Genomic DNA, 13,971 nt, shown 5'->3' on the forward strand with positions numbered 1-13,971 from the left:
AGCCTTTGAAGTGTCACTTAAGCAGTTGTCTCCTGAGGGAAAGTTTACGACTGCGAGGCACTTGTAACTCTATTTCATGGTTTATACAAAAGACATTTATTAATGGATATAAACTAAATCATTTGAAAGCATCATTTTGGTTTTTTTTCCCATTATTTATTTATTCACTTTGCATCTCGATTGTAGGCCCCCTCCTCCCAGACCCCCTTTCACACAGCCCCTCCCCCAGGACCCTCACTTTTAAGAATCATTTTGTCTTTCAATTTCCAAACTCCTCTAGGCTTTGAAGATCAGTTTTAAAATACCAAATGTGGGTCTGGAGCTGGAGCCCAGTGGTTAGCACTTATCTAGCCTATGGAGGCTCTGGGTTTGATTCCGAGTACCATCACTGCATCAGTCACAAACGGCTGCCTGAGGGCTGTATATGCCCACTGCTCACAGAAGGAACAACTTCAGGAGGCCCCCTCACCACCTTAGTGCACACTGAGAGCCAGGCAGGGTGTCAAGGTGATCCTTCAAAGGCTCCCACTAATCAAGATCTTGGGCCAAGTGTATTTAACCAGCTTCTGTGGTAGGGTATTTTAAGATTTGTTTGTTTATTTTGTGTGTGTGTGTGTGTGTGTGTGTGTGTGTGTGCCTGGTTATATTTACAAGCACCATGTACATGCAGAAACCAGAAAGGAGCATCAGATCGATCCACTGGAACTGAAGTTACAGATAGCTGTGAGCTGTTCATTGTGGGTACTGGCAACAGAACCCAGGTCCTCTCTAAAGATGGCAAATGCTCTTAAAGACAAAGCCATCTCCCCAGCCTGTCCACCTGTAATTCTTGGAAAATAATGATCAATTCAGGATCCTCAATTCTCTCTCCATTTTGTCAGTACTCACGGAAAGAATGAAGTCAATTCATCTATGTTTAGTGTTTTAGGCTGAAATTACTTTTTTGAGGGAGAATTAATTCTGCCAGTGTTGTAGAAAGCACAGTCATCCTTCACCTCCCTGGGAAGGGTTAAGCTGACCATTCAAACTGGGATTGGATTCCTAAATGTAATAATAGTTCTTTAGATAAGAATGAAAGTATTGTAGAAACTGAAGCAAACTATGAATACAAATGGGGTTCAGGAGACTCTTGTTTTTGAAACACTTGTCAAAGATCTCTGGGGAGGACTCAGAGGAAAAGGAAGCTCAGCCTGAACAGGCAATTGTCCCTAGTGTATGGAGAACATGTTGCATGGACAGACTTTCATCTGTGGAAAAACACAGAGGAAGTTGGAATGAGGTCACATCAGAACACCTCCTATCCAAGTAGCCTTGAGGGACAGGGAACAACCTCCATGTGGAGGTGGGTGGGATTTCCCTAGTTGGAAAAGCATGAGCAAAGGTGCAGAGAGGAGGGTATGTGGAGTGGGGAGGGAGCCAATGGGAATCATAATAGGATCTAGACATAGGACCACCTTCTCTGAGAGAGCCCTATGGGGTGGATGTAAATTGAGACCCGAAAATGAGGTGGGAAAGAGACCTCTGCCAACACTCCAAATGAGCATGTGCTTTTGAAAAATGGTGCCATTCAGTGAGAACAGACCATACTCTACCCTCCAATTTTAGCTCTGCCAGTTTAATACTTGTGGGTCTTTAGACATTCATAAACTCAGCCTAAAGACCTCAGCTGTGAAAAGAATAGATACCATATTTCATCTGTACCTTACAGGATTTGCATGAACAAGATTTGTGTACAGTGAGCAGAAACTAGAAACTAGCATGGACTACTTCCAGACAGTCATGAGAAGCTTCTATACCAAATATTATTTTCATTCTATTATTGCTACTATGTAAGAGTCGTGGAGACCAGGGAGTGTTTTTTTCCTGGACTAGGAACACAGAAATTATTTTTTTATAAAGTCATTTAATGAATGAATGAGTATCCATGTGGATAATATTCAGCTAAGCTGAATAATAACTCAAGCTAAGCAATAAAATCAATCTCTCTAAGCTGAAAGCTTGGTGACGGTTCTGTGATTCTTGGGGTGTTTAGGCTATGGGCAGCTCTGAGTTAGTTGCAATCAGTTGGTATCATGGTAGAGAAGGAAGCCAGTAAATGTAGAGTCATTGACATTATCTGCGTAGAGTCCATTGTGGTCCCCATCCCCATACACCTGGAGCCAGACTTGATCTCCCACCTCCAGATGGAGGAGCACAGAGCCAGAGGCCTGGTCCACATCCTTTTCCTGATACTGGTCGTAGGTAAAGAGAACGGCCTTGTCCTTCTTGAAGAGGCTCACCTTCACATCCTTCATATACACCGTGATGTGGTAGGAGAAGTAGTAGAGGCCTGGAATGTTGCAGTAGAATTTCCCAGTGCTGCCGTCATAATGATTCTGTTGGTTGTAGAAGATCTTCGTAAAGCGGATGGGAACATTGGGGACGGTGACGCGGGTCTCCAGCCCCACACTGAATGCTGAGCGATACACAGAAGCGGCTTCTCCCGGCTCTCCTTTCCTGCCGGGGGTTCCAGGAAAGCCCCGTGGCCCTTCAGCTCCTGTCATTCCAGCATCTCCCGTCTCACCCTTTGGACCAAGAAGACCTAGAAAGCCAGAAGGACTCTGTGAATGGCAGGAACAGCACTGCCCAGACTGTTTTCAGTGAGAGGCTTTATTTCTGGAACCTCTACCCATAATCCATTTGACAAAACAAGGAAACTTCATTTCCGTTTCTCCCACTCTCCACCGCCTGGCAGGTTCCCATAAGTTCATCTCCAACCTTATTTTTCAAAGCCTTTATGGGTGAATTAAAAGATGAGTAAGTAGATTGATGATATTTAAAACTTTCCAGCTAGATAATAAATCCTTGTTCTCTGGTTGACAAGTGAATGATTTGCTCTGGTAGAAGCTCTGAGTTATTAAGTGATCAGTTGGGGTCAGTAGATGTCCTGAACATGATTTATCCATTTATTCATTCATCTCTTCATTCCCTCATCCCATGCCTTTCCATATGCCCAAAACATAGCAGATTTCCAGAAAGTAATCTCCTGTAAGTATCTATATAGTCAATCTACCCTATGGCTCTGTGTGCACTGACTAACCAACCACTGTGTGCCTTCTATCCCCTCTGACCAGATGTCCCCCTCCTCTACCCTCTGGAACCATCCTTCTGAGGTGTGGCTCAAGCCCTACCTCCTCAGAGTAGCCTCATTGTTAATCTGCATCCTCACTGAGTACACCTTCTATATCCCATGCCTTCAGCATCTGCACATATTCAGATGAGCATGTTGCATGTTGGAAGACATTTCTCTTAGTAACCTCTACCCAGAGTCTTGTCTGTTGTAAAAATTATTTAAATCCCAGCCTGAGGTTTCTGCTCCATCTTTGGTTATTGAGCTCTTGGATAAAAGACACACCCAGCCTTTATATTTACATAAGATTTAAACAGCACAAGTGCTGGGCAGATACTACCCTCTATGCTGTTAGAATCTACTTTCCTGTTGATAACCCCGAGTTATTACTTACGGTGTTTCATCTGGGCTGCTCTCCACTCTACTTGGGCAGCCCTCATGGCCACACTCCTTGACTCTTACCCCATGGCCGCTTCCTTGCTCCTCCTTCACATTCTCCTCCTTCTCCAAACCCAAGTCCAGGAAACCTAATCTCTACCTATGTCCCTTCAGCCTAGCTACCAGCTACTGGCATCTATTATTTACCAATCAAAGATAACTTGAGGGCAGAGTCACTCAGCATCTTACATGCATCTCTCATTTCTGGTGCACAGTTTTTTTTGGGGGGGTCCCAAATTAGCATTAGAATACAAGCAGCATTAGGCCAACCCACTACACCTGTCTTGTTGGCTAAACCAAGGTACTGAGTGCTTCAGAAATACATGAAAAGTGCTTATGAATGCCCATGGATAGAGCAAGAATTAAAGAGAAAACAAAAATAGGAATACATTGGTAGTACGGAAGGGGTAGGCAGAGAGAAGGAGATGCAGATGGAGTGAAGTCATGGATACCTCAATAGGTACCAACTAGTCCCACTTCAGGAGGACAGTTCAAGTTCCAGGATGCTTATGAACCACACACAAAAAAAGGTTTTGCCTCTTGCCTGTGTCTAGGCCCTAATTAATCATTGGAATCACTTACCCTGCAAAGATCTCGCTCTGTCCAGAATTCTTCTACATACCTGCATCTCCCTTCTCTCCCTTCTCTCCAGGAATGCCATCTCTGCCATCACGGCCTGGTGTCCCATTGTGGCCAGGATGTCCTGGGATGCCTGCCATCCAACCTGCACAAGTTTCCTTGGGTGGAGGGACCAGAGCTTTCGCCTCCTCAGCTGTATCAACCTCGGCATGACTGGGCAGGATTAAGAGGAACAGGAGAGCTTGCAACCGTAGCATCCTGAGCTCTGAAATTGACAGGTGCATAGTCATGGGAAGGGCAGACTCACAGGGCGCAACCAATCAGGACGTGCATCATGTCCTATCCGACTAGGTGGAATCCACTCCAAAGATCTGCATCTACGTACTCTCGCCTCTCACAGAGAGCCTTCAGTGGCTACCCAGTCCTTACTCTCTCAGGAAGCCTTCACTCAAGGTCGTAGTTAGGTTTTACTACTGTGAACAAACACCCTGACCAAGGCAACTATTATAAGATCAACATGTAATTGGGGCTGGGTTACAGGTTCAGAGGTTCAGTCCATTGTCATCAAGGTGGGAACATGGTAGCATCCAGGCAGGCATGGTACAGCAGAAGCTGAGAGTTCTACATTGTCATCTGAAGGTTGCTAGCAGAATACTGGCTTCCAGGCAGCTAGGACTAGGGTATTAAAGCCCACCTCCACAGTGACACACCTATTCTAACAAGGCCACACCTCCCAGCAGTGCCACTCCTTGGGCCACGCATATACAAACCATCATACCCAGACATCATCCTTCTCTGAAATCTGCAATGAGTAGCAAAATCTCCTGCATTCATTCTCCTTTCAGCCTCAGAATTGTAAATCCACAGGTGACAGTGATGTGGCAGGGACGGCCTGATTCCAGTCTCTTCTTTTTTCCCTCGTTTTAATATACACATGCATACTTGTGAGCACTTGTGTGCATGCATACACACACACACACCTACACAGAAACTCTTTGGAGACTATAGGAGAAAAGCAACTCTAATTCCAAGGAATCTGTTTATTCTTTTAAAATGGAAATCATTCTTCACCTAAAGCTCCTCTTCTCTGTTTCAGTCATGTCATTTTCTAGATTTTATTGTCATTTAAAATATATGCATTGCCAGTTTATAAAATAGATATGGCCAAGATATCTGTAATTGTTTTAAAGTTGGTTTATTTTTTTAGCTTATTTCCACTTCAAAATATTTTATATTCTGCAACAAATTATATCATATACTGCTTTAAAAATAATCAATCAAAGCTGTCCTCAGACAGGCAGCTTTTCTAAAACCTGTCTTTCTATTATATGCTCCCAGACATAAATTATAAGTCCCAGAAATCTAAACTTTTTGTCCTTTTGGGTTTTTGAGGCAGGGTTTCTCTGTTGTAGCCTTGACTGCCCTGGAACTCACCCTGAAGTCCAGGCTGACCTAGAACTCAGAGCTCTACCTGCCTCTGTCTCCCGAGTGCAGGAATTAGAGGCATATGCCACTATGCCCTGATTAGCCTTTTTCAAAAAAAAATTTTAAAAAAGACTTATTTTGTTTTTATTTGTGTGTGTGTGTGTGTGTCCTGGAACTGGAATTACGGAGAGTTCACACAAGTACTACGAACCAAACCTCGGTCCTCTGGGAGAGCAACAAGTGCAAGATCTTAACCTTTGAGCTCTTTCTCCAAACTACCTAAACATTACATTTTTAAGTCTTCTAAAGAAGATTTAATTTAAGTCGGGCAGTGGTGGTGCACGCCTTTAATTCCAGCACTTGGGAGGCAGAGGCAGGTGGATTTCTGAATTCGAGGCTAGCCTGGTCTACAGAGTGAGTTCCAGGACAGCCAGGGCTGCACAGAGCAATCCTATCTCAAAAAAACCAAAAACAACAACAACAAAAAAATTTATTTTCATTTGTGTGTGTGTGTGTGTGTGTGCACGTGCGCGTTGGTGCTACCTGTGTACAGGAGCCTGCAGAAGCCAGAAGAGGATGACAGATCCTCTAGAGCTGGAGTTCCAGTGCTGGGAACTGAACTCAGATCCTCTGGAAGAGTAATGTGCTCTCTACACTACTGCACCCTCTCTCCAGCCCCTTTTTAAAATCATTTAATATACATACCAACATTACGAGATACCATGCTGCCACCCAATAGCGCATTAGTATATACATACAAGACCTGTCTCAGGCTGAGGGTGTTGCTCTGTAGCAGGGCACAGGCCTAGAATATGCAAGGACCTGGGTTCCTTCCTCAGCACAGCAAAGAAAAAATAAGCCGGCCTAGCTGAATTACTCTGGCCAGCTTTGGGCATTCTCAGTTTTAAAAAAGTGTATTGCTAGCCAAGAAGAGTGGCACAAGCCTATGATTCCAGCACTTGGGAGGCAGAGGCAAGTGGATCTTTGTGAGTTTGAAACCAGCCTGATCTACATAGTAACTTCCAGGCCAGTGAGAGTGATGTGGATTTTCTGTCTCAAAAACTAAAACCAAAACAAACAAAAACAAAAAAGATATTGCCGTTTTAGCTGTTAAATTTAGTGAGCAAAATAAATGGTTTTCATTCTTCAGTCATTAATAAACTGTACATTTTATTCAAAGGGCTATTTTTTGATTTCCTCATTAAGTCCCTGTGTAAGTGTTCTCTGTCCATTAACTTACTGAGATCACAAAGTGTTTCTTCTGCACTGTTGTGTCTTTGATATGTTTTGATTTGAGGTTTTTCTTGGGGGAGCACTATTTTGAGAATGAGTTTCATGGAACCCAGACTAGCCTCAATGCCACGGTCACTGGATTTAAGATGACCTTGAACTCCTGATGGCCTCATTGCCACCTCCCAAGTGTTGACGTTACAAGAAAAAGCCACCACCACATAGACTTTTTAAAAGTTTTACCCTTTTTTAATATAGAGTCTTTGTATGTAGCCCAAACTGGCCTCAAACTCAGGGCACTCCTCCTGCCTTGGCCTCCCTGAAACTGAGATTCTCAGGTGTACCAGCACACCCAGCTCCTGTAACGTTCAGCTGGTTTTATGTGGAGGTTATTGTCCCCTCCCCCAACAGTGCTGAGACTCATACCCAAGGCCTCTCGACTCATCTCTGCAACATCTTATTGTTAATGTCTCTGCAAGCAATTGTGTGAGCGTGTGTCACCGTGTGTGAGCGTGTGTCACCATTTTGTCTTCTTACATCACACTGTCATGACTTGCCTTCTAAGTGCAGATTGTCCTTCTGTTCATCTGTCCTCATTTCCAGGTGTACAGAAAGTCTATCATTTATGTCCTCAGCTCTGCAGACATTTTCCTTCATTCCAAACATTAAACAGCTCTTATTCCCAGAAGGATTTGGTAATATCCTGTTTTCTTTCATTTCTTTCCCCTCTATATATTTAATATCACTCTTTACTGTACTTGTGACTTTTTTAATGGTGCTGTAAACTGTGGCATAAGATCATTTTAAATACCTTTGATTAAATTCATCTTTGTACTCCCTGCGCCTTGGCTCATCATTCTCTAAATATTCAATTCTAGTTAACTGTGCACGAATTGGAACTGGCAGGTGCGGGTAGGAGAAGGTCAGAAACAACTGTCTGAATGTTGCTCTTGGAGAGCGGGAGTCTGCCCCAGACTGGCCCATAGTGTCTCTGAGTGCTTCTGTCGCCATCTACTGAACCTGGAGTGATCAGGAACCTAGTCTCAGCAACTGCTACAAATGAGCAGAGCTTAGGTCTGGCTCTTTCCCAGAGTGAAAAGGGCAGGGTAGAGAAGACCAGAGGAAAGTCTTCAAATACTCCTCTTGTAATTAGAAAGAATGCTTGCCCTGGAACTTTTTTATTACAGTTAGTTAGTTAGTTAGTTAGTTAGTTAGTTAGTCAGTCTATTGGTTGGTTGGTTGGTTAACTTGTGTGTGTGTTTGTGTGTGTGTGTGTGTGTGTGTGTACCTGTGCCTGTGGGTATGTACCCACAGAAGTCAGAGAGCACCTTGTGGGAGGCAGCTCGTCAGCTCTCTCCTATCAGCTGGATCCTGGGGAATGAACTCAGGTCATTGGGTTCAGAATCTTTACCCACTGAGCCATTGCTCAGTGACCACCATCGCTCTGAGACTTAAGATTTCATCTGTCCTATGTCAACTCTGTCCTTCTTACAGCGCCAGCAATCATATTCCTGAGGACTTCAACTGAAGAATCTAAGGAGCACCCAATAAGAAAGAGTCCAGATTGCTTGAAATAATGTAGGCAGTTAAGGAGGACCCCAAAAACAAAGGGTAGCTCAAGACTTATCCCTAATGCTAGGAAGGAAGGTAAAGACAGATCTCTATAGTTTTCTGGTTCTCTCTCTCTATTGAAAAACCCTTCTCACCTAAGAACACACTCTTCCCCAACACCTCCGTGTTCTCAATGCTTTTCTCTACTCACAGCTATGGTTGTTCAGGATCCCAGGAGTAGCATAGGGTGGAGGTACTAAACGCTACATGTCCTTAGCTGTTCTTTCTTAAGATTTATCTTTATTTTTTAATTATTTGAATTTGCATGGGGGTATGCACCTATGTACAGGCACCAACGGAGAGCAGAAGGCATTGGATCACCTGAAACTAAGTTGCAGACAGTTGCGAACCAGGTCCTTTGCAAAATTTCCTCTTCACATGCTGTTAACTGCTGAGCTATCTTTCCAGCTCCTAAGCATTTGGGTGCTGGGTGCTAAGGACAGATCCTGATTGAAGGCTTCACTTTCACCTAGTTCTGGATGTAAAGTCAGCTATGGATAACCACTGAAGGACAACACAGAATGCCTCATTATTTTTGAATTCAACATTATTTCTGTTCTTTACGTAGACAAAGCAATTGCTGGACTTTGATTTTGAAAGACTTCTATTTCTATGGGGAAAACACTACTGAATGGAACCGAGTGCTGAACAAAAAACTGCGGCTAGAGCCTGTTACAAATGTTTTTGGATGGGCGTTGAAGGTAGATAGCAAGAATCCAGTAAAATGCTTTACATTTGGAAAGGCTTTGCCCCACCAGCTCATTGAATCATCACAGCCATTTGGAGACAATGTGGGGGTACTCAGGGAAACACGTGCTCAGATACAATAACCAGTTCTTGCCCTTTATGTGTTTGTTGGAAGACTAAACAAAAGAACCCACGAACCATGCTTAGTGGGGTGTCTGGAGTAAGCTGGTGAGCAATGGCTGTCACTTATGACTGCACTGATTTAGGGATGAGGAACTGGGTCTGCCGAGTGCTTGAGTGATAATCCAGATCCAACAGAAGATGTGGAAGTGGAGTCCTGGCCTGATAACAGACTCTGACACAGACAGGGAAGAGAAAAGTACACAGTCACATACCCTGCCTTTTAGTACCCTTCCCTATGGGGAGGGGGTGAGAGACCAGAAGACTGTCAATCAAATGACCTGGCTTCCCAACTCTCTCTTCATTCTGCCCCCATCTGCCTCCCTGGCTTTATGCTCTTTGCCTAGAAATGTGATGTCACAGTATTATTATATTTTATAAACTTACAATGTACTGTACGTGTTCGTGAGAGAAGGGAAGCAAACAAATATTAATGTATCATCCACTGTGGAGAGCTGCTGAGTTTCATTCCACCCACATGGCCTTAAGTCCTAGCATGAGGGATGCAGATGCAAGCCAATTGCTCTGAGTCTGAGGTTAGCCTGGTCTACTGGGTCCAGGACAGCCAGGGCACTTTTATCTGTTACACAGAGAAACCCTGTCTCAAAATTTAAAAATAAATAAATAAGCAAACAAATAAATAAATAAATAGATGTCATCTGATGACCCACACTGGCCTTCCTAGCAAACGGCACAGGAGTTATGCAGAGGGATGGCTGCAACGTTCCAGGAACGCAGCATAGTGAAGTAGATGTGAAACTCCACTTTGACCTGCTGGGATCTCAATAGCAACATCAGAATCTTGTGAAATTTGAGACTGGAGTTTCCTCTGGGACTGGAAGAAATTAGTTCACAAGGAGAGAAGAGGTCATTGAATATGGTCTCTATACCTCCAGCCAGTAAAGACCACAAAGCACAGAGAAATGCCAGAGCCAAAAGTAACTCCAGGACCCTCCCACCCTTGCTTGTAGAAGCAGAAAGGCTGAGGGCATTTCCTACATCCTCATGGAAACGCTCTGTGTTCTGGAAACCTGAATTGTCAGTTGTTTTCACCTTCATGAGACTCCAAGGAGAGAACAAGAAGGGAGGAAGTTGAAATACAGAAAGATGAACCTCAAGAGATTTCCAGCTTACAAACCAGCATAGCCTGCAACTGCCTCTAAGATAACCCTCAGAGCTTGGGCCCAGCATCCTATCCTGCTCAGTAGGGTCGTATGAGATGAGGAACATTTCTGATGTGCAACAATTCTGTGCAGTAGAATTTGCATAAGACACTTCATTTTGTTTTCTTGTTTTTTGAGATGGAAACACACACACAGAGAGAGAGAGAGAGAGAGAGAGAGAGAGAGAGAGAGAGAGAGAGAGAGAGAGAGAGAGAGACTCCTGACTGCCTTGGAACTCTTTGTAGGCTGGCCTTGAACTCATAGAGATCACCTGCCTCTGCCTCCTGAATGCTAAGTCTAAATAAAGGTGTGCACTAGCACAAAGGACTTCTAGGTTTTATCTCATTCAGCTTGTCTTTAGCCTTGCTTCTTGTTGCAATATACAGAAGAAGCTGAGACTTGAAGAGGCCATGATGCTATTCTTTTTAAGATTTATTTATTTTAAACGCGTGAGTACTCTGTCACCATCTTCAAAACACATCAGAAAAGGACATCAGATCCCATTACAGATGGTTGTGAGCCACTGGGTGGTTGCTGGGAATTGAACTCAGGACCTCTGGAAGAGCAGTCAGTGCTATTAACCACTGAGCCATCTCTCCAGCCTCCAAAATAGCCATTCTTAAGGATCAAAGTAGTGCCCAAGGGTGGAGTGCTCAGTGGTGGAGTGTTTGTTTGCCTAGTATGTATGAAACTCTAAGTTCAACACTCAGTAACACACAAAAAAACAAACAAACAAAAAGTAAATTAATATTCACAATTTCACAATGGCACAACCCAATCATAAACGGCAGTACCGGGAGCTCAGGCACCTCTGTCTCACTCCTAAGATTATCTGGAAGGTGTCACTCAGCCTTTGGAGAGCCGTTAGCAGTCTCACGTCCCTTATATATGTGTGCACACATTTGTACACTCTCAAGAAACTGGCAAAGCAGAGCATCCCTCCAAGGAGTTTGTAGGATACATTCCTGATCAAAACCTTTGCTTTCCAAAAGATATCAATTCCTGACTTCAGCAGAGTGCATGGGGCTACTGGTCCTCTGAGTTGACACGTAGCTGGAATGTTTGTCTCTGTAACCTCGGAAAATGAGGGCTACAGGAGATGCATTTCCTGGGCAAGGATGACAGACTGAGTCAATCCCTGGATCTCACATAAAAAGCAAGATTCGGTGGTGATCACAGCATCCCTGAGTCTGATGGTGGGTGAAGACAAGAGAATTGTCTCAAAGCTTGGGGACCAGGCAGTGCACAGAGTGGAAGAAACAAAAGAGAGCCCCTCAAATAAGGCAAGTAAGGAGGGATGACTCCCAAAAGTTACCCTCCCACCTCCGTGTGCCTGCTGTAGAATAAACATGTCTGTTCACATTAGACTCTTGCATGTAAATACACGCGCATGCGCAAACACACACACACACACACACACACAATATTTGTAAGTGCTTGGGAGATGGCTCTGCTGATGAGTGCTTTCTTGTGAAAGCATGAGGACCTGAATTAGGTCCCCAGAATTCATGTAAAAAGCAGTCACCTTTAACCCTGACACTGGGGTAGGGGATATCAGAGACAAGAATGTCCCCAGAGATCAATGACCTCATCGGTATGGTCTCCTTCATCAAGCTCCAGGTTCTGTGAGAGATCTTGTCTCAAAAAATAAGGCAAAGATTAAGAAAGACACTTCACATGGAAAGATACCTCTGGCTTCTACATACACATGCATACAAATTCACACACACAAGACTAGAAGCAAACCCTGTGTCTCTTAAGTTTCCTCAAGACACAGGGAGAGGGGCATCAAGGATTTCTCATTAAGCCTTGAGAACCAAACTGCTCCAAGAACCAAGCTGCACTCTCTTGCCCCCCTGGCCTGCTCAGCCTGCCCTCTTGCTCCCAGAATGACTCTAACCAAACTCCCTGCCCTCCTTTTTAATGAAGTCATGGGGAGTGAAATGACTGTACTCTTGTGATTCAAGATCCATTCTCAGCACACACTTGATCCCTGCACTTGGGAGCCAGCAAGGCAGGTGGATCTCTGTGAGTTCAGTAGTAGACTGGTCCTTGTAAATTCCAAGCCAGTAAGGAATACATAGTGAAACCTGGACTCAAAAACAAAATTTCTTCAGACCGAGGACTTACATATCATAACACTCAAGAGGCTGCCTTGACTTCCAAACCCCTCCCTCCCTCATCTCCTCTACCACGAGGTTTCTGATGCTGTGTTTCCAGAGCCATAGTTGGGTTTGACAAAGACCAAGCAGGTGCAGTGCCTCTGTCAGAAAATATCTTTCAGAATATGGCTTTCTGTCCAGATCGCCACTCTTTTCCAGGTTCTGACCACTTTGTGTCAACCAATCCCCTCTCAAACATCCCCTAAAATGTCTCTATGCAGATAGATGTCCCCAACTCCTCAGACCACACCCATGTTTTCTCAGTCCTGACAAAGTGTTATACAGCCCATGCTCCCTGCATATCTGCTAAGTAGAACAAAGTGATAGAGTTGGATCCTACAGTCTGAGGTCTAACCTCAACTATCTTCCTCAGGCTGCCTCTCTGCCTGCTTCTCCTTTCACTGTAACTCATAAAGCTGAGAAACAGTAGATCCTACTTTCTAACGGAGTCTCATCTGTGGATAGACCCGCCTACCTCACTAATTCTGGGTTCCTTTTGCAGTGGGCACCCCGCCATCAAATGAACGAGCCAAACTTCAGGTTAGTCTCAAACATGTGGACCAAAAGGTAATTGTTTCTTTCTTTCTTTTTTTTTTTTTTTTTTTTTTTGGTTTGGTTTTTTTTCGAGACAGGGTTTCTCTGTGTAGCATTGGCTGTCCTGGAACTCACTCTGTAGACTAGGCTGGCCTCGAACTCAGAAATCTGCCTGCCTCTGCCTCCCAAGTGCTGGGATTAAAGGCGTGCGCCACCACTGCCCGGCCACAATTGTTTCTTTCTTAGAGCTTTGAAGAATTAAAAAAAATCCCCAAATCTTATCTGCCCCAACCATATTTCCATGGTCTGAGGTTTCTCTACATCTACCCTCACATTACCACAGAGAGGAAAATCTAAACACAACCCAGCCGGGATTGGGCATCCATACCCAGCCAGCCAGGAATGTAGTAGAATTTTTCTTACCTTTTGGTGTAGTCAGATCCACTGGCAATTATACAGACGGAGATGAGGAGAAAATGGCCAGGTCTCATGAGTCTGGTACTCACAGGGACAGGCAGACCCCGCCTCACCATTGCCCAGTCAGGGCCAGTAGCCAATGAGTGGGCTCCTTACCCCTGGCAGCTGCCTTAAAACTCCTCCCTAGGGAACCCGGTTTAATCCAGCTTGGCACTGGGAAGCCAAGTAGGGCTTCTGTCAAGCCCTCCTGTTCCCAGGCTTTAGCTATACTCTACCAGAGCAACAGATGGGACAAGGGTAAGGACAGTAATCAAAACAACATGCTTCTGAATGCAATGAAAAGTATCAAGTGAAATGAGCTGTTCAGGGGTCAGGAGACCTCCCTCTCCCATAAGTTTGTCCTGGAGAGTCAACGACGCTAATTCTCACATGGTAC

The 13,971-nt window shown here is 44.3% G+C and overlaps 1 protein-coding gene across 1 annotated transcript; it reads right to left on the reverse strand.

The window, feature by feature from the left end:
* Positions 1-1,883: 1,883 nt before the first annotated feature.
* Adipoq (adiponectin, C1Q and collagen domain containing) lies at positions 1,884-13,644 on the reverse strand. The gene is made up of 3 exons (XM_028783899.1): positions 13,542-13,644; positions 4,170-4,391; positions 1,884-2,581 (listed from the first exon to the last, which is right to left on the reverse strand). The coding sequence occupies exons 2-3, from the start codon at positions 4,381-4,383 to the stop codon at positions 2,061-2,063; spliced, it is 735 nt and encodes a 244-aa protein (XP_028639732.1). The 5' UTR covers positions 4,384-4,391; positions 13,542-13,644; the 3' UTR covers positions 1,884-2,060.
* Positions 13,645-13,971: the final 327 nt, after the last annotated feature.

The sequence above is a fragment of the Grammomys surdaster genome, unplaced genomic scaffold (assembly GCF_004785775.1).
Source record: "Grammomys surdaster isolate TR1022 unplaced genomic scaffold, NIH_TR_1.0 1166, whole genome shotgun sequence".
NCBI lineage: Eukaryota > Metazoa > Chordata > Mammalia > Rodentia > Muridae > Grammomys > Grammomys surdaster.